Source organism: Oryctolagus cuniculus, chromosome 1, assembly GCF_051225735.1.
Source record: "Oryctolagus cuniculus isolate XC-2025 breed Fujian yellow rabbit chromosome 1, ASM5122573v1, whole genome shotgun sequence".
Classification (NCBI taxonomy): Eukaryota; Metazoa; Chordata; class Mammalia; order Lagomorpha; family Leporidae; genus Oryctolagus; species Oryctolagus cuniculus.
Window position 1 is genome coordinate 16,974,356 of NC_142867.1, and position 20,515 is coordinate 16,994,870.

At 36.1% G+C, this 20,515-nt stretch overlaps 2 protein-coding genes across 2 annotated transcripts; both read right to left on the reverse strand.

Annotated features, from left to right (window-relative positions):
• Positions 1–846: 846 nt before the first annotated feature.
• Positions 847–1,755, reverse strand: LOC138846981 (olfactory receptor 4P4). The gene has a single exon (XM_070064386.1). The coding sequence runs from the start codon at positions 1,753–1,755 to the stop codon at positions 847–849; it is 909 nt and encodes a 302-aa protein (XP_069920487.1).
• A 10,377-nt stretch (positions 1,756–12,132) lies between these two features.
• Positions 12,133–13,059, reverse strand: LOC100337789 (olfactory receptor 4P4-like). The gene has a single exon (XM_070064388.1). It carries the CDS (start codon positions 13,057–13,059, stop codon positions 12,133–12,135), a length of 927 nt encoding a protein of 308 aa, XP_069920489.1.
• Positions 13,060–20,515: the final 7,456 nt, after the last annotated feature.

Below are 20,515 nucleotides of genomic sequence, written 5' to 3' on the forward strand. Positions count from 1 at the left end.
TTTATTGTTAATGCAATGCTATATTATTCTTTATTTTTAAGAAATCATTAACCTCTTTCTTCCTCCCTCCCTTCCATCCCTCCTTCCTTTCCTTTTTCTATATATAAAAAAGAGGTTTTGTGCATTCAATAGGTACATTTCCAAGAAGATGACCACACTTCACTTCCTGTCTCTCTGCTCCAACCTCTCTCCCTCACTCCCTCCCTTTTCTTTCTTTCATCAGTTTGTAAAGATATCATTTTAATGCACTGTAATCACAGGCTTAATTCACCACTAACCATAATATTCAACAAGTAGCATGTAGGAAGACCATAGTTCCATAGGAGTGTAAGCAAAGGCTACAAATGACAGTCATAGCACAGGAAGTCCATTTCATTTCTATCTTTTTATTATTCTATATTATCACAGAAAACATACCAGATAAAATCTTTTTTTGAATATTTATTTATTTTTGTTTACTTGAAAGAGTTACAGAGAGAGAAGGAAAGAGACGGAGAAATATCTTCCATCTGCTGGCTGGTTCACTCCCCAAATAGCTACCGTGGCCAACGCTCTGCCAGGAAAAAGTCAGGAGCCTTTTGCTTCTTCCGGGTCTCCCACATGTGTGCAAGGGCCCAAGCGTTTGGGCCATTTTCTGCTGCTTTCCCAAGTACATTGTCAGGAAGCTGGATTGGAAGTAGAGAAACAGGGACTAAAACTGGCATCCATGAGGCAGGTTCACAGCAGTGACTTAACCCACTAGGGCAGAAGATGATGAGAACAGGTCTCTTCCACAGTTATGGCCTCATGAAACCATGTCATGAAGAGCAGTACTAATCACAAAACTTGCTTTGTCTTCAGGCATGTCTAATGACACCACACCTTCCTCAAGGCATTCTTCATCTCCACATTCCGCAGTGTGTAGATCAGAGGGTTGAACATGGGAGCAACAATGGTGTAGAAAAGAGCAAACACTTTATCTTCTGGGAATGTTATGGCTGGTCTAATGTAAATGAATAATGCTGGTGCAAAAAACAGGACCACAACTGTTATGTGGGAACTGCAAGTGGAAAGAGCTTTGCTGCGGCTCTCTACAGTGTATGCCCTGATGGTGTACAGTATTATAAAATAAGACAACATCAAAACAACGAAGGTCACTAAAGCAATTAGCCCTGAATTAGCAATGACTAAGAGGCCAATTATACGTGTGTTAGAACAGGCCAATTTCAGCAAAGGATACACATCGCAGAAGTAGTGATCTAGCTCATTGGGGCCACAGAACGGTAAGAAGATGGTGAGGAGAAACTGACTGGCAGAGTGCACAAATCCTCCAGTGCAACAAGCTATGATGATTGTGTTGCATCGTTGCCTGCTCATGATGACGGTGTAGTACAGGGGCTTGCAGATGGCCACATAGCGGTCATAGGCCATTCCTGTGAGAATGAAGATCTCGATGCCTCCAAATAAATGAGTGGTAAAGAGCTGTAGCATGCAATTATTATATGAAATGGTCTTCCTGTCTGTCAGCAAGTCAGTCATTAGTTTGGGCGTCACTGTGGTTGTGTAGCAAAGGTCAGAGAGTGAGAGGTAATTGAGGAAATAATACATGGGTCGGTCAATTAGTTGAGTGCATGTGATAGAAATCAGTATGAGCACATTTCCAGTCCAAATACCTATGTAACAAAATAAAAATAATACAAAGCACAGGATTTCAATATTCCTGTTTTGTGAAAGTCCCAACAGAATAAACACAGTGATGTTGCTGCTTTTTTCCATGGTCTGATGTAGACAGAACACATAAATCACCTGAAATGACATAATTTGTAATGTTGAGAAGTGTGGTGCTGATACTCCGTTCTATGAACTAAATGGATTTCATTTATCATAATCAAGTGCCCCAGAGAATAAAAATTGGAAGTTCCAATAAAATGTCTTGCAAACAAGAGTCTCTGTCAACATAAACTATGTGATTTTCATTCATTCTTCCAGCAAATTGTCATCAATTCCTATCTCAGGAGGCAAGAATATCTTTATTTCATCAACATTATTAAATTTTTATTTTAGGAAATGTGTATTTCCAAAGCCAAAAATGTTATACATTAAATCTTTGCCAAAAACATTTCTGTTACTCTCTGGAACTCAAAATTTATTAAGGAACAGAGTATAACTCACATAGATTTTTTTTCATTGTGTAAAATTTATGCTGTCTTTACTAGTGGAATATACATGATATTAACTCCATTTTTAGATCAGTAGCATAAAAATGAGAAAATTCATAGGCAAATATTTTAAGATGGAAGGCTTCTTTCTTCAAGAAGCTGATGCAAACCTTTTGATTTTGTTGCTCTTGTTGCTACTTTCTTATTTACCTGCTTTCTCAGTGATCAGGTCAAAATTTGTGCTGACATTTTGAAATACAAGACTTGTAGTCCTATAGTTAATAAAATTAAAACAAAACTTAGTGAATTTACAAATAAATGTGAGATTAGCTCTCTTAGAAGACTGTGGGAGCAAACTCTAGCAGTTAAAGTCAAGTAGTTAAAATTCCAAAATCCAACAAGAGTGCCTAGGTTTGATCCAAGGCTCCAGGTGCTGACTCCCATCTTCCTGTCAATGCAGACCCTGGGAGGCATTGGTGATAACTCATGTAATGGGGCGACTGTTAGGCATGTGGGAGATCTGGATTGCTATAACAGCACCTGGCTTCAGCTACAATCCTGCCTTAAGATGGTGTGGGCATCTGCAAAGCAAACCATCAGATGAAAGCTCTGTCTCTCTGCTGTCTGCCTTTCTCTCTGTCCTTATGTCCCTCAAATGGAAAGTATAAAAAGCAATAAAAATGTTTAAAAGAAGAGTGAAAAAAAGGGAGTACCAAAGGTTTACCCTTAAAGGCAAATGAAATTGCCTTTAACTTTATTATAAAGGAATATGTATTTACTTTTTCTATATTTGGCAATACAAGAATTTTAATCAAACCCATAAATTATTCAGATGGTGACAAATCCATAAGAAAATGTGTTTATAGGAGACCAGTTGGAATTGTAGTTTTTGTTATTTACATAGGACCATAATACATCCCCACCTTTAGTGTCACTAATGCCATTTGTTTGATTATAAGTAGAGTGCAAGTAGATTTCTAACATGAAGTTTCTTTGTAAATTTTAGGCAACTTTATAGTACATTTCATATTTTAAATAATAGGAAAAATCTTTAAACTTTGCTCTGAGGAAATAAAATAACATTATAAAATTTTAAAAGTATTTTGAGCGAAACATCTCTTAATCCACCTTTCTGTTTTCCTCCTTCCATTCATTCGTGTGCAAATTTAACTTCAAGTCAAAAAAATATCATGACAGTGTGGATCACCTTTCATGTAGTAAACATGATACCAAATAAGTAGGACTTGATTACATTACAGTAGTGGTGATCATATCTGAAATGAGGCTGTCAGAGTCCTGGATGATGCTAAAATAGTGAATTATTAACAATGTATTCCAACTTTTAAAAATACTTTTAAGTCTAATTTTATTATTATTTTTTCTGAGACATCCTCAGAATGCTGACCATTTCATAGTATACACTTTCAGCCCTAATCTCATAGTTGGTTTCTAAATTAAACTGTACTCAAATTGCCTCCAGATTGTATCATACGATGGATTAAATTAACATTGTTACTCACTTAATGAATAACTGCATTATAATACAGACTGAATTTTATAACACACACTCATGCCCATAGAAGAATTTTAAGAAGTAAACTTAGATTGAGATAAAGTTTTAAGAAACTAATTCTGAACTTCCCTATATCAAACTATAACAGTAGTCTGCCATTATGAAGAAAGAGTATTTATTATATTTAAATAAAATACTATTTAATTCACTAGGGGTTGAATTATTTTCATTGATAAATTCATATGTGTATGACTTAAAATGTACTGCTCATTCTTTCAAGAAGTTTATTAAAACTCTACTTGAAATTAAGCCTCTAAGTGAAGAAAAGCTCAAAATATGGTGTTCAAAGCTAATATATCCACATTTTTTCATTTAATATGAGCTCACTGAAAGTAAAACTTGCACATGACTTGAATCCCTAATTGTTTTGGTTCATCAGGCTACAGCTGATCATTATTTAATCATTGTTTAAAATTTGTAGGAAATCCCAGTGAAATGTCTTAATTCTGCCACTAACCTTAGATGTGTTCTTTGCAAATTCATTCATTCTTTTAAAAAGCTCTTTTTTCACTTGAAATGTAGGAAAATAGAGATTGGTGCTGAGGCTCAGCCTTCATAACAGATGAGAAACATAACTTGATAAAATCTCAGGAAGTATCGTTGGGCTAATATTCATGCACCACAGAAAATAATAAAAATCACTTTAGGTTTACAGAGGTTAAGAAACTTGTACATGGTAGCCTATCTATTGCATACCAAGCTAGGGTTTAAAATTTAAGCTAACAACCATCTCAAGGCATGTCCTGTCAAAAGGATCAAAGCTAAAGCAATAGCATAAATGGAGCATTAACTGTGTCTCTAAAACCTGAAGTCTGTGTAGATGTTTGTTCTGCCAGGCAAAACCCAAAGAATTCCCTGAATTTCATCCCCTTCCTTCATTTTCTCAAATCACATTCAAATGGGAAATATGTAAATGGAATCATGGAACTATAAATGAGGCCGAAGTTCTTATTATAAACCACAAATCAAATTGTTTCAGAATTCTTACACATATAAGCCAGCTCTAGAAAGTAAAAAATTTGAAGCGGTATATCTTTTATTATCTCTAAATAGATTGTGATTTTGCATTCTCAACTATTGGTTATATAAGACAAAAACAGGTAGGAAAGAGAAATTTGAGTTCAAGCCTTAGCTGCCCCTCCTGAGAACCATCTATGCCTATTCACCTCCTTCCTGTAAAATGAGTGGACTAGCCTCAGGTACCTGAAAAGCATTTCCTTTCCCTGTGATGTCCTTTTAAGAATGCAATTTTCTTTCTCCTTGTCAGTTTTACTATCTCCCTGGAGTTAAATAGCATGCCTTTATTTTCAGGTGCAGTCTTCCAATAAATTAGATCATATTATCCTGTCAATTTGTTCTTATTTTTCTCAACAGACAACCAGATCCTCCCAGAATGTAGTGCTCTCTTAACCCAACAATATTCTGTCTATAGAACTTACAAGGCCGGCGCCGCGGCTCAGTAGGCTAATCCTCCGCCTTGCGGCGCCAGCACACCGGGTTCTGGTCCTGGTCGGGGCACCGGATTCTGTCCCGGTTGCCCCTCTTCCAGGCCAGCTCTCTGCTGTGGCCAGGGAGTGCAGTGGAGGATGGCCCAAGTGCTTGGGCCCTGCACCCCATGGGAGACCAGGAGAAGTACCTGGCTCCTGCCATCGGATCAGCGCCGTGCGCCAGCCACAGCTCGCCGCTGCAGCGGCCATTAGAGGGTGAACCAACGGCAAAGGAAGACCTTTCTCTCTGTCTCTCTCTCTCACTGTCCACTCTGCCTGTCAAAAAAAAAAGAAAAAAAAAAAAAAAAAAAAAAAAAAAAACTTACAGTACAGCCTGATTAAAAATTAGCTGCTATTTCCTATGCTTTCTTAACACCGGAGTTAAAAAGTCAACAAATATCACATATTTATGTGGATAATGGTGAGAAAAAAATAATTCATTTTCATTATTTTAGGTCTATTGTTTTCCTTTATAATCTCTTCTGTACTCATTTCTTTGAAGATACACAGTCAGTCCTTAAATACTTAAATTATTTCCCTCACAATGAGGGCTACTGAATTTTCACTTTCTATTTTCTCCAACATATGCATAAACAAATATAAAATTCATAGCATTTTAGTAACTCCTGCCACCTCTCACATCATCAAATCAAATTGAGTACAGGGGTATCTCATGGAAAACAGTTTGAAAGCAGGACAATTTGGTTGCAAGAACTAGTCAAATCATAGTAAATTTAGAGTCTAATTATTCATGAGCATTTTAAGCTTCAAAAACAATTTAAAATTTTTGGTGAATATTACATTCTAGATGATTTATTTTTATTTCCACTCAAAACAATGTTTACTTATTGAAAGTTAATTTACACATACCCACATACCCAAAGTTATTTTCACATACCCACATAAACAACTCACCATTAAGTATTCTTTTACATCCAAGGTTATCAGAAATAACATATAAGTAATTTTACAGCTCTATTATAAATGCCTCACAAAAAATAACATTGTAGCCAGTTATTGCAATCACTGAACCTCATTATTGCAATTACTGAAATACGCTGCTTCAGCAATTGGAGTTTCTCATTCCCATCTCTATTATCTGAGGATGGCACTGCAGTCTGGTCCTTATGTTAAGAAGTGATATCCACCGATTCCCAAGTAGCATCTTCAGTCATGTTCTCTAGGGGAAAAGTATGGTAATTCCATTTATAGTGAATTCTCTGGAAAATGACAGACATATAGAACTTTCTTGTCTGTATGAATACATACAATTCTTAATAAAATTTCTGAGTACAGTTGAACATTCTGCAATTTTGCTGTTATGTAATTTTCAATAAACTTCCCTTTTTTCAGGGATTTCAAGCTAGTGCTTATTACCCCTGTGCTCTGTGAGCTATACTAATAGCAATGTGTAGTAAACATATTTGATGTCAGACATGAGCAAAAATCAGTATGAATGTTCTTACATATATTTCTAAAAAAACTATGATAAAGATGCTGTTACCAACTGCATTCTAAGACTGAAGAAACTGGAGCATATACAGTTACAAAGTCAAGGAAGTGATGTCCATGGGATACAGGTTACCTTTAGGGACAAAGCAAATTTAACTGTGGAAGGATAGGTATACTATTTCTTGTTATAGAAAGAAGTTATTTGTGAAATTTATTCATTGTTCTGTAAATTTTCTCAGTGTGCTATATTTAATAACTAAAATATTGAAATGATAATGTATAAGATAAACTGTGATCATAGATCATGATACTGAAAATTGACTCATGTTGAAAGTTCGTCAATTATCAAAGAATTCTGAAAGATTTACTATGATCAATATATTTCCTATATATTTGCTATATATCTCTCCAAATCTTGCTTCAGTCAAAGTGTTTATATTGTCTTAAGATATTAACATTTTCTGGCAGGGGTTGAAACACTAGGGCTATCATCCCCTACTTTTCCCAGGCCATTAACAGGGAGCTGTATCAGAAGTGGAGCAGCTGGGACTCGAACTGTCATCCGTATGGGATGGTGACATTGCAGGGTGGCAGCTTTACCTGCTATGACACAATGCTGGCTTTAGAAAAAAAAAAAATTAGTGCTTATCTTTGAACAAAGACCAGTGATTGTTTAATCCATGAGCTAATTTAATCAGAACGTGTTTTTCTTTATCCTATACAATAAAGTATAGATTGGTAGGAAAAAAGTTCTCTTTCAAATGTTTCCCAGCAATATTTAGACTTTACCAAAGCAAAGGTGATGATTTTTCAGAAAAGAATTCTAAATAATGCAATATTTTTACTAGTAACTTGTCAAAAGAATAATTTTCAAACTCCTCTCCTTTTTAAGAACTTTATTTGAATCCTCTTTATCCTTTCTCCACTTTATAGTTTTCTATAAAGTATTGCCAGGATGATTGTAATTATGCAATATCTTCTCTATTTCCTAGAGATAATTTATCATTGTGCCCTATTAGGATACAAATAAACACAGTTTACCACATCTTCTTTTGCTTTATCTAGAAATTCTATCTCAAATATCTCACTTTCATGATAGCTACACAACAACTATTAGTCTGTATGTCTACATTTGTTTTGTTTGCTTTGGCCATTATATGAATATTCCTTACACTTCTGTCCTATTCTTAGGAAAGGTTTTGATTCAATACCTTGCTCCAGCTCCTGATCCCAGCTTCTTTCTAATGCAGACCCTCAGAAGTTATAGTAATGGCTCTAGTAATCGGGTTCAGCCACCCACAAAGGAGACCTTGGTTGCATTTGTACATCCTGAAGCCATTGTGGACATTTGGGGAGTGAACCAACAGATGGGAGTGTGTTCTTTCCCCCTCTCTCTCTGTGTTTCTCAGTTTCTTAGTATAATAACTAATAATTGTGTTATTAATTTATTGTATTTTATGATTTATTCCATAAAATATATTATTACTCTTAATAATATCCAGATAACAACAAACATAGTTTACATAATACTAAGAATTTTTATATTAAAATATATGTCACTTATACTGGGTTCAAATTTCCTTTTTTCAGTATGATCTAGTAAAAATCTGAATCTTCTGGGTAATGAGTTTTTGTTATATAATTCCCAAATCAACCAGCAAAAGTAAAAGCAAACAAATAATATTGTATATTTTTAAAAAGCAGCAGAGGGAAGACAACAATCTTTGAGTGGAGAGGAAATATTTGCAAACATCTATGTAATGAGATATTAATATTCAAAACATATAATTCCAAAAGCTTAATACTAAGAAAACAGATAACCTGGCAAAATACTTGAACACTTTTTTTTCCAAAAGAATATGTAAATATAGCCTGCAGGTATATGAAAAAAGTGCTCAACATCAATCAACAAGGAAATGGAAATCAAAACTAAAATGTGATATCATCTCATACCTATTCAAATGGCTACTATCAAAAGAGAAAAAATACCTATTGGCCAACCTGTGGACAAAAGGAAACAATTGCCCACAGTTGTTGGGAATGTAAATTAGTTTATCTAAAACAGGATAGATATTCCTAAAAAAATTAAAAATAAGAGGTGAGCATTTACTTAATAGTTAAGATGCCCATATGCAAGGCCAGAGCTATGTTGTAGCAAGTAAAGCCACTGCCTTCAGTGCCAGCATCCCATATGGGCACCAGTTTGAGATTTGGCTGCCCCACTTCTGATCTAGCTCTCTGCTATGTCCTGGGAAAGCAGTAGAAGTTAGCCAATGTCCTTGGGCCCCAGCACCTGCATGGGAGACCTGGAAGAAGCTCCTGGCTTCTGCCTTTGGATCAACAGCTCTGGCTGTTGCAGCCATTTGTGGAGTGAACCAGCCGATGTCTCTCCCTCTACTTCTCTGTAACTCTGTCTTTCAAATAAAGAAATCTTTTTTAAGAAAAGCCCATATCCTACATCACAGAGTGTGGGTTCAATTTCTGGCTCTAACACCTGGATCCAGCTTCCTTCTAATGCAAAGAGGTTTATAGTAACGACTCTAGTGATTGGATACTGCCAGTCACATGGGGAAAGACCTGGGTTGCATTTCCAGATCCTGCAGCTATTGTGGCCATTTGGAGAGTGAACAAATGGATTTTAAGTCTCTCTCTCTCTCTCAATCTCTCTCTCTCCATGCATGTGTGTTTCAGCTTTTTTTTTTTAATATTTATTTGAAAGTCAGAGTTACACAGAGAGAAGGAGAGGAAGAGAGAGAGATGTCTTCTATCTGCTGGTTCACTCCCCAGTTGGCCACAATGGCCAGAGCTGCACCAATCCGAAGCCAGGAGCCGGGAGCTTCCTCCGGGTCTTCTCATGTAGATGCAGGGGCCCAAGGCTTGGGCCATGTTGTACTGCTTTCCCAGGCCATAGCAGAAAGCTGGATCAGAAGTGGAGCAGCAGGGACTGGAACCTCCACCCATATGGGATGGGCACTGCAGGTGGCGGCTTTATCTGCTGCGCCAGAGCACTGGCTCCTCAGTTTTAAAAAACATTAACTAGAACTAACATGTGATCCAGCAATCTGACATCTGAGCGTATACTTATAGAAAATGAAACCTGTATGTTGGAGAGATGTCTGCATGCCCATGGTTATTGCAGCTCTACCTATAATAGCCAGAATATGGAAGCAATGGAAGTGTCCATCAGTGGATGAATTAATAAATAAAAGTTCATAGGTTTTTGCAATATATCAAGAGGTAAAACATTAACAGAGAGATTCATATTACTAAGCAAAAATACTGCTGATTTTATGTTGTCTCTGGCTCTCTCCCTGACAATGGAAAATGACGAATTCAGGCAAGGAACTGTGTGAAGCAAATGCATGCACTCTGCTGACAAAAGACAGGTGACTAGACCGAGAGCGATGCATGCCAAGTGGGCACCAAGACAGAATTGAAACTGGTTGAAGGGGTTTGTAAAAAATGAGATTCAGTAATAACTAGAATGGTAGTGTCCCCTCCATGAAGGAAAAAAAAAAATAGAAAAAGTCATTACAGTAAGCTGCAAGTCAGTTGGATTTCATTTCTTTCCCTTCCCCACCACCCCCCCCCCAAAAAAAAAAAAATCTGGGCTTGGATTCAAGTTAAATTTCTGGCCTTTCAGTCATCACTCATTTTATTCTTTTTTTTTTAAGATTTTATGTATTTATTTGAGAGGTAGAGTTACAGACAGAAAGAGGGAGAGACAAAGAGAAACATCTTCCTGTTCACCCCTCAAATGGCTACAATGGCTGGAGCTGAGCCGATCTGAAGCCAGGAGCCAAGAGCTTCCTCCAGGTCTCTCACGTAGGGGCCCAAGGACCTGGGCCATCTTCTACTACTTTCCCAGGCCACAGCAGAGAGCTGGAACGGAAGAGAAGCAGCTGGGACTAGAACCCATATGGAATGCCAGTGCCGCAGACTAACCTACTGCACCACAGCGCTGGCTCCTCATTTTATTCTTAAGAAACAAGGAGCATAAGGATTATTCTAGACACACGTATATCATATAAACAATCAAATAAAAAGGAGGCATTGTGCTTAAATTGTTGTTAGAAAAACTTTTAATTTTTTGAGACAAACAGATGTGCCACATGTAATACGCCCCGTTCCAGTGGGAATAACTTCTCTCTTCTATAAACAAGGAAATGAAGTTTCCTCAGTAATATAATTGGTGATTTTCTTCACACTTCCAACCTTGGTCAATTGTCATTTTTTTAGAAGAGAAATTTAAATTTGACAATATTTTTTTCTTCACTAGTTAAAATTGCTGCATGATTTTTCCTGCTCTTTTTCTTCTTTGTACAGTGCATGCAGAAAGATTCAAAGTGTAATACATTACCTAGACAACAACTCTTTCCATTTTTAAATTATCTTTATTTTCATATAAGCCTATTAGCCAGTCCATTGTGTCTTATTAAATGTGCTGTGTCCAATAAGAGACACCTTTCAATCCTATTAACAAGGCAAAAAGAAAAGACATTTTATACAATCTTAATGGGTTTTCTTGAACACCTTTCTCACAAGTTTCTTCTTCAATGTAGTTGAAGATGATTTGCTTTATCTATTGAGCCAGTATACTTGTTAGTTGCTCGATTGGTTGGTGTTTAGACTATATCATATTGCTGTTTTACATTTTTCCTTATGTTATCAGACAGTTTCTTTGTTTATGAATGCATCTTTATTGTGTTCCATCAGTCCTTTAATTTTAGGCAAATCAAAGTAGGACTCCAATTGTTTTAATTTATTTTTTAATCCATGTTTATGTGAGACACACACATAGAAAATTACAGAAAGAAGAGAGACAACAAGATCCCAACCTCTACCTCATTTCTCAAATTCCTACAATGGCTGGCATGTTTATCACTAGGCCAAAGACCACTCTCACTTGTATTTTAAAATGCAATCTCTTTAACTTTTAGGAAAAAATTTACTTTAAAACTAGGGCCAACAGGTGGACTATCCATTACTTTCTGCATTCTCAGTTTTTATTTTCACTTCGTGTTCACCATTTGTTATTTTTCCCTATAGGAAGACAAAAGAGTTGACACTACAAATCATTTTAAAATAAATTCTACAATATTGATTTATTTGTTGCATCACTGACTTCTCATTGCCAGTGGAGTAAATATCTGTGAAAATCTTTTCATAAATTTGAATATTGTATTACAATGATAGAATTCAACCTCCTCTCAACCATAGAACCAAAGACCATCTGTCACTCATGGCCTGGTCCCAGTCACTGACTTTTAAAATAACATTATTGCTAATTTGTTTGCCTGATAACTCACTGCACAATGTCACATTGTGTTACTGTCTTTAGCCCTCCTGATACTTTTCTTTTTAACAAGGTAACCCTACTTACTTTACCTAAATATTCCAGCAATTAACTTTCCAACTCATTGTGGCATTGTAGAATTAATATTTGGTATTAACAACTTTAATGTTCCAAGTTTTATCCATTTCATTCCTTGGAAAATAACATGTTATACCAAACTCTTCTCATGACATTTTTCATCTCAGCATTTCTTAAAGTATAGATTAAGGGATTGAACATAGGAGCAACAATGGTGTAAAATAGAGCAAAAATTTTGTCCTTGGAGGAAGTGGTTGGAGATCTCAAGTAAACAAATATTGAAGGTCCAAAAAATAAGACAACCACAGTGACATGAGATGCACAAGTGGAGAGGGCTTTGCGTCTTCCCTCAGCTGAATGATTTCTTAAGGTGAATAATATGATGACATAAGAAACAAATAACACAACGAAGGTAACCAAGGAGACCAGACCTGAATTGGCAACCACAAGGACTCCTGTGATATAGGTGTCAGTACAAGCAACTTTTAGCAAAGGAAAAATATCACAAAAATAGTGATCAATCTCATTAGGACCGCAGAAAGGTAACTGGATTGTCATAGATAATTGAGGAAAGGAATGGACAGCTCCACCAACCCAAGCAGCCAGGACTAGGAGATGGCATTTTGCTCTGTTCATGATGATCATGTAATGAAGAGGCTTGCAGATGGCAACATAACGATCAAATGCCATGACAGTAATAATGAAGATCTCAATACCCCCAAAGAAGTGCATGGTAAAGACCTGCAGCATGCAATCACCATAGGAAATGGTTTTTGTCCCTCCTAGTAGGTCACCAATCATTTTAGGTGTAACACTAGAGGTGTAGCAGATGTCCATGGAAGATAAGTGGCTAAGGAAATAGTACATTGGTTCATGAAAAAGAGGGCTGCGTAGAATGGAGACAAGAATTACAAGATTTCCCACCAAGATTGCAATATAACAGAATAAGAAAAGTGCAAAACAAAACATTTGTATATTATGATCATAAGAAAGTCCAAGAAGAATGAACTCTGAGATGTTTCTCTGAATATCCATATATTCTAGGGCGGTATGCATAATGTACAAAAGAGCAACTACCTAAAAGAAAACATAAATTTAGATGAAAAGTTAACATCAAGACCATTATAAAATTAAATATATTATAGTGCAAGGGTACTACAAAAGTTCAAGAAAAATAGAATTAAAAAGTCAGTTTGTATTTCTGTGAAAATTTCTTATATTTATTCCTAAGTTTTTTTATAACACATACTTTCCATAAATATCTGAAGATCACTTTCACTCATGGACTTCTAAATCTTTTTTCACAAAATACATGTGTCTTTTTCTCTGTACATCTTATAAATGTCTCACATGTTGGCATACAGAATTTTATGTTGTTCACAGCACAGTTTAGAGAAATATTTTTTCTATTTTATATGGTTATACTCATTTTATAAATCTGTCACAGAATATTTCAATGAGAATAAAGCTTACATTTTACAAAATTTTTAGTAATCATAAAATATTTAAATAGTTTAAGGATAATTAACATTTTATTATTGGTGGTTATATTGTTTGGACAATAAAAGCCTATTCGCACTAAAAAGCTCTCTGTGTATTTTTCTAAATGCGTGCCCCATTTATGCAGTGAGCTTTATTTATTCTAACATGATCTAGTCAAATTTACTGAATTATCTAAGAATAAATATCCAGCCAATGAAAATGTATTTAAGAAACACAGCTTGAATGCTGAGCTTTGTATGTTTGCAGCTTTCTGGTTTTTTGTGAGCAAACAATGAATGTGTGAACTAAACTCTGGTAATTGGCCCTGTATTAAAAAACAAAGAAGGTAGAATCTATTCAGTAAAAAAAATAAAGGAACAATACCAGTTAATGAGTGATGTTGTGAAAAACACTTAGCAAATTTGTTTTTATCTTCTTTGTACATTTTGATTTTAAAGACCCTTTTAAAATAATTTATAGCTTGTCAAGCTTGTGATGACATTTAGTAAAGGAAGGATAATATTTCTACCCTGCATAAGTATATTTCCATTGTGCATATGTCATGGCTTTTACCAAAAGTTTCATATATTTTATATACAATCAAGAAACTAAATATCCATAAAAGGAGATAATCCAGAAGAAATTTTCAGACAAACCGTGTGGTTGGTGAGCACTCAGTGATTTTTGTTATGTAAGTGAATAAATGACAAATTACTAAATTTGCAAGTTTTCTATGTTATGCATAATTGCAAGTTAAGTCAATGTTTAGTTATTAAAAAAAAAAAAAACATTTTCCAGACAACATCAACTGTATTGGAAAATACTATTAAAAACTTCAGTCATAATGATAAAGAGCATTAGGGAATATTTGCAAAGATAGCAACACAGAAAGTGGTAAAAATATTGAACAGCATAAAATGCACTGTCTAGTTATGATCTCTGAACTAATTGCTTATTTGCTATAAGCCCAATTTTCCTCATCTATACAATCCAGCTGTCATGATATTATTCAGTGATGCAATGAAGAATATATGAATTATGAAATACACGAGTGACCTAAGTGGACCATAATACACAGCTATTTTTCCTACATTCTCTTCTTTCGGAGAAGTTCAGCAACTACAGAAATTGCCATGCATACATACACAACCAAGTCCAATAGTAAAATATTGAAAATATTAACTTATGATTAAGTAAACTTCAATGTTAATCAACTGTTAGTTAAAAAAATAATTTGTTTTACAACAGATTGGTCACCTGGCCATTGCTTAACATAATCAGTAATTTACTTTTTTACACTATAGAAATATGATTACTTTATTAATCATTTTATTTCTTTCTTTATTACTTTATTCATAAGTAGAATTTAATAAAATAAATTCTGCACTGATCTTTGAGGTATGTTGTCAACACGGTTTTATGTTTAAAGTTCAGTCTCCACCACATATTGAAATATGTTCTGAGTGTTCAGAATGTAGCATGCTATGAACCTACCTTAGGTGGCTTACACAACACTAGTCTATTTCACGATGTCAGTTTTTTTTGAATGGAGATTTCTTGCTATTGTAGATGTTTGAACATAAACCGGGGCTTTTCTTAACAGGAATATGGAGAAATAGACACAAATTTGAAGACAGGAAACAATGACATTCACTGTTAACATGAAATGCCTTTAACAACAAGTCTATTTTTTCCTGGAATTCGGCTTATACATAATGTACAATTTATACTACATATTTTATAGTAATCAAGTTATGCACCTCAAAGGATGTCACAGTCCTTCAAATGAAATTATATATAAGAAATATAAGTAACACATATACAGCCTAGCACCTGGTTTGTGAGACTCCTGACAAACCAAGACAGCACACTGACTCTCAGGTCTGAGCGGCTGTCAGGTTAGTTTTACACAGTGATCAGGGAATATTCAGTCCTCAGATATTCACTGAGGCATTGTTTCTGGTGCCAAAAAAATATAAAGTACAATTCATAGAATTAGAAAGCAGTCGTTTAAGTTATCCAAATTATCTGAAAATATTTTTGAAATCTCAATATTACTTAAACTGTCCACAGGTTGCCCGTGGGAATTCACTGTAAGCACCAGTAATGCAGGAGAAGTATACATGTGGATCGATCAATAAAGCAGACTGGCAGATTTGAAGCCTGTTCAACGTCTTAACACTGGCACAGACAAAAAAAAAGAATCAGAAAGTGTTTTGAGATTCTTTCAAAAGCTACCATAGACATTTTAAGTTTTAGGGTCACCTATTTTAGACCTGCACTAGAAGAAAATTTCTTCGGGAAGAACAGAATATAGAGTGCCAATGAAAGAACAAACAGGACTTTGAAGGCTCTATGAAGTTGTGCTCCCAGCAGCATTACAAAAAAAATCTTGGCTACATGCTGCTCAACCACTGTCCACAGTAGCATCCCTGCTGTCTCTGGGTGTTTACTTTCCACTTTGGGGTTAGTTTGGCTAAGGTACTATTTCCCTGAAGGACCCAAAATGCAGTAGTCAGAGCTGTTCAGCAAAATGCCTACTCTGTACCCCTCCACATTTCTTGAAAAATAGAAAGAAAAATAAAATATCTAGAATCGTGTTGTATTATCTGGTAGAAAAATCTGAGGTGAGTATAAAGAACCAAAGTCAAGTATATACAATCTACAAATGGCCTGTTATCAAGATCACAGTCACATAATTTGATAGATCAACCAAACAATGTACCCTGAGATCATAGCTGGCACCAAGCTACTTGTTTCCAGGTGCTGCTCCTCACAGGGCAGCAGGTCCGATACAGCGCCTCAGGGCCAGCCTGTGGAGCTCTGGGGCCGAGTTGGATGACGAGTGTCGGCGGCAAAGGAATCACACCAGAGCCAGGAGATCACTCAACACCCAGGTTGCAGCTGGGAGGGAAAGAGCTTTTATAGAAACAGAAAGGGGGCTGTCCAGTGCACAAGGGAACAGAGCCAGCCAGCAGAAAGGTAAGGCAGGACACACGCCTGGCATGCCCTCAAGGGCCAATCACAGCCAAGGACACATACTGTCCACAAATATGGAAGTCTCCTGTCAGGCTAGGTACCTCCCCTGGGGTCCATCTTGGATTGTTGGAAACGCTGAGTCACTGGGATGCGGAAGTGCGGCAAAGGTTTAGCGGCCTTGTTGAGTGAAGGCTTAGCAACTTTGCTTCCTTTTCGATTGGAGCCCCCTGCATCCAGGGACTAAAATTGCTGGACCAGATGACTGGAGAAAGGGGGGAAAGAAAAGGAAAACTAAAAGGATCAAAGTTTTTCCCACATAGTGGGCAGAGGGTACAGGATGCACGATCCACAGGACAACTCACAGGAAGATAGCATTCAAAGGTTCAGCAAAACTTTTATTCTGCTTACCAACGGGTTCTTCAATGGACTTTCATGGTTGTGTAGTCTCAGCATCATCTGTGCACACTGAGGCACATTTAGTCTCTTCTTATTATACACAAACCCACACATTTAAAATTACTCCCTGCATTCAAAAATTCAGGAAATCAAGTTGTATACTATATGGTAAAGTTTGGATAAAACTATGTAGAAAAATCATGATAATAATTTGTTGAGAAATAGTTTAGCTATCTAAGATCATTATAGTATTCTATACTTATAAAATATAATTTAGACATAATTTTTAACTGTATTGTCAAATGACAACACCGAAGCTTCGACATAACTATCCCAAAAAACTAATAATCGTTAGAAGCATGGAAAATGGCTATTTCCATAGTGCTTAGTCTCAGGCTTTGAAAGCTAAGTATCCTCATAAATGAATTCCAAAGCCAGGAGCCGAGAACTCCATCTAGGTCTCCCTGAAAGGCAACAGATACCCAGCTACTTGACCTGTCACCTGCTGCCTCCCAGAATATACAGTAACAGGAAGTTGGATTGGCAACATAGGCAGGACTTGACCAGGTACTTCAATATAGGATGCAGGCACATCAGGTAGTGGTTTAACCTGCTGTGCCACATCACCCCACCCTCCAAGTTGGACTGAACTAAACCACAGAGCACAGTTTATCAGATCTCCAACCCCCTCTCCATACAAAGATGAACACTGGGACACTCTGTGGAGATAAACAGATGTTGCCTTTGTATCTCCAGATCTTGAATCCATCCCTAATCATGTAACTTGCTGTGTGGCAACAATTTTAAATTTGAGGAAGTGTAATTTATCATCTATAAAAGATCATATGTTTGGCCTTCTACTTAACCATTACTGGCCTAACCCAAGGTCACAACAATCTTCTACATTTTTTTCTAAACACTTACTACTTTTGTATTGTAAATAAGGGCCTAAGATCTATTTTGAACTGACTCTGCACTAGGTTGGATATATAGATAGAACATCGTTGGTTTTGTTTTAGGGGAAACAAACATCTACCACTTCCCAATGTTGCAGAAACCTTCTTTTCTGTCAATATTTCTCACATGCCTCTGTAGAAAAATTGTTGATTATCTGTGTGCATGCTGTTACTGGATTCTATAGTCTAGCCCATTGATGTATTAGTGTCTGGTTTTCTTTTAAGACTTATTTATTTGATTCTAAATCAATCCCATCAACGTGGCATGTACCAATGCCATCTCACTAGTCCAAGTGATCAATTTCAGTTCACAATTGATCACACTGATAGGTCTAAGAGTCAAAGGGATCACACAAACAAGACTAGTGTCTGTGAATACTAACTGACAGAATCAAAGTGGGATACACAGTAGACTCATAGAATGGCAGATGTCCTAAACAGCACTCTGGCCTCAGAATCAGCCCTTAAGGCATTCAGATCTGGCTGAAGAGCCCATGAGAGTATTTTAGGCATGGAAAGCCAAGACACCCTGGGGAAAAAAAAAAAAAAAGAAGAAGAAGAAGTCTGAAATGGAAGATCTCAGTGAGTGAGATCCCAGTGGAAAGAACAAGGCCATCAAAGAAGGAGGTACCTTTCTCTGAAGGGAAGAGAGAACTTCCACTTTGACTATGACCATGTCGGAATAAGATTCAAGTCAGTGAACTCAAAAGGCTTCCATAGCCTTGGCAACTCATGACTAGAGCCTAGGGAGATTACTGACGCCATAAACAAGAGTGTCAAGTTGTTAAGTCAACAACAGGAGTCACTGTGTACTTACTTCTCATGTGAGATCTGTCCTTAATGTGTTGTCCAATGTGAAGTAATGCTATAACTAGTACTGAAACAGTATTTTTACACTTTGTGTTTCTGTGTGGGTGCAAACTGATAAAATCTTTACTTAATATATACTGAATTGATCCTCTGTATATAAAGATAATTGAAAATGAATCTTGATGTGAATGGAATGGGAGAGAGAGCGGGAGATGACAGGGGTGTGAGTGGGAGGGAAATTATGGGGGGGGAAGCCATTGTAATCCATTAACTGTACTTTGGAAATTTATATTTACTAAATAAAAAAAGATTTATTTGAAAGTTAGAGTGGCAAAGAGTGGGGAGGAAAGGTAACAGAGGGAAGTGTCTTCCATCCATTGGATCAATTCCCAAATGGCTACAACAGCCAGGTCTGGGCCATGCTAAAGCTGGGAACCAGGAAGCTATCTGGTTCTCTCCTACGTGGGTGGCAGGAGCCCAAGCACTTGGGCCATCACTGCTACTTTTCCAGGTATATTAGCAAGGAACTGAATTGGGAGTGGAGTATCCCAGATGGCATTCTGATATGGGACACCTGTGTTGCAAGTGGTGGCTTAAACTTTGTATTACAATGTCAGCCCCTGTATTTGTTTTTTAATACAGCAGCTATATAATAAATCTTTATATTTTATATCTCCAAATTTGTTGTTTTATAACTGTAGGAGCTATTCTACTTCTTTGACATTCCCCATAGTAGTATTATAATCTATCTGGAATATTTTTTAATGCTTGTTCAATTTTAATTGGAATTCTTGATTGCAGTAGTTAGTATAGGAAGAATCCATATTTTATAATTTTGAGAAATCTAGTACATAATCACAATATTATTTCATATTTATTAAGATAATCGTATTCTGTGAGCAAAATTATTGTAATTTTGCTGGTTTTGTTCTGATTTTGTTGGCATTATTCTTAATTTTATATTTTTGATACTATTATAAGTGAAATTTTAGCTAGATTATGGAAACTATTTCAGAATATATATGTAGATCATATATATTCAATTTATATTTGTCTCCTATATTAAAACTGGAAAAATAAAGAAAAATTCCAGTTCCTCTTTTCTAGTTATTAGTATAATTTATAAAATTGATAATCATATCTTGACCTCAAATTCCCCAAATTTACTTAAATTCATATTAACAGTCATGCACACTGAGTAGGATATAGTAAAATTTCTGTATGAATAATGAAATGATTGTTTATGTACAAAGTATAAGGAACACACAAGCATAAAAAACCCTTATAAATAACAGGGAAATTTTGGGCTAATAGAATTAGCTCATATGGATTTGCTTCAGATCTACAGTTGGAAGAATTTGTACAGAATGAAGAGTATATCTTCCTTACTCTTTGGAAGAATTCACCATGAAAGCTACCTAAACAGGCTTAAGAAACTCATATACAAGCTAGAATTAAATATAGAGGCAGTATAACTTTCTTGTGGAATTCTTTCAAATTATAGCTCATTGTAGAGTAAAACATTCAGTACTTGAAGTAAAATGAAATCATTTTTTACACTTTCAGATGAAGCAAATAGCCTAAAAGAAACTTAGTTAAATCCAACTAAAATTGATGGTTTAGGTACATAGAAATTGAGATCACTTTGAAAAACCAGGGAAAAGTGACTAGAATAAGACTCTCAGATCCTAAGAACATTACTGAAATAGAATAGAAGTAGATAAATCAGCCCTTTCCAAGATGTCTCAAGACAGACATTGAGTTGAGAGAAAATATGAGGGACAGGATCATGTGATGGGCTCAGGAAATTGTACAGAACAGTGTCACTCATGGCTACTTCTGACCTCCCGTTTTCACATAGGGACCTC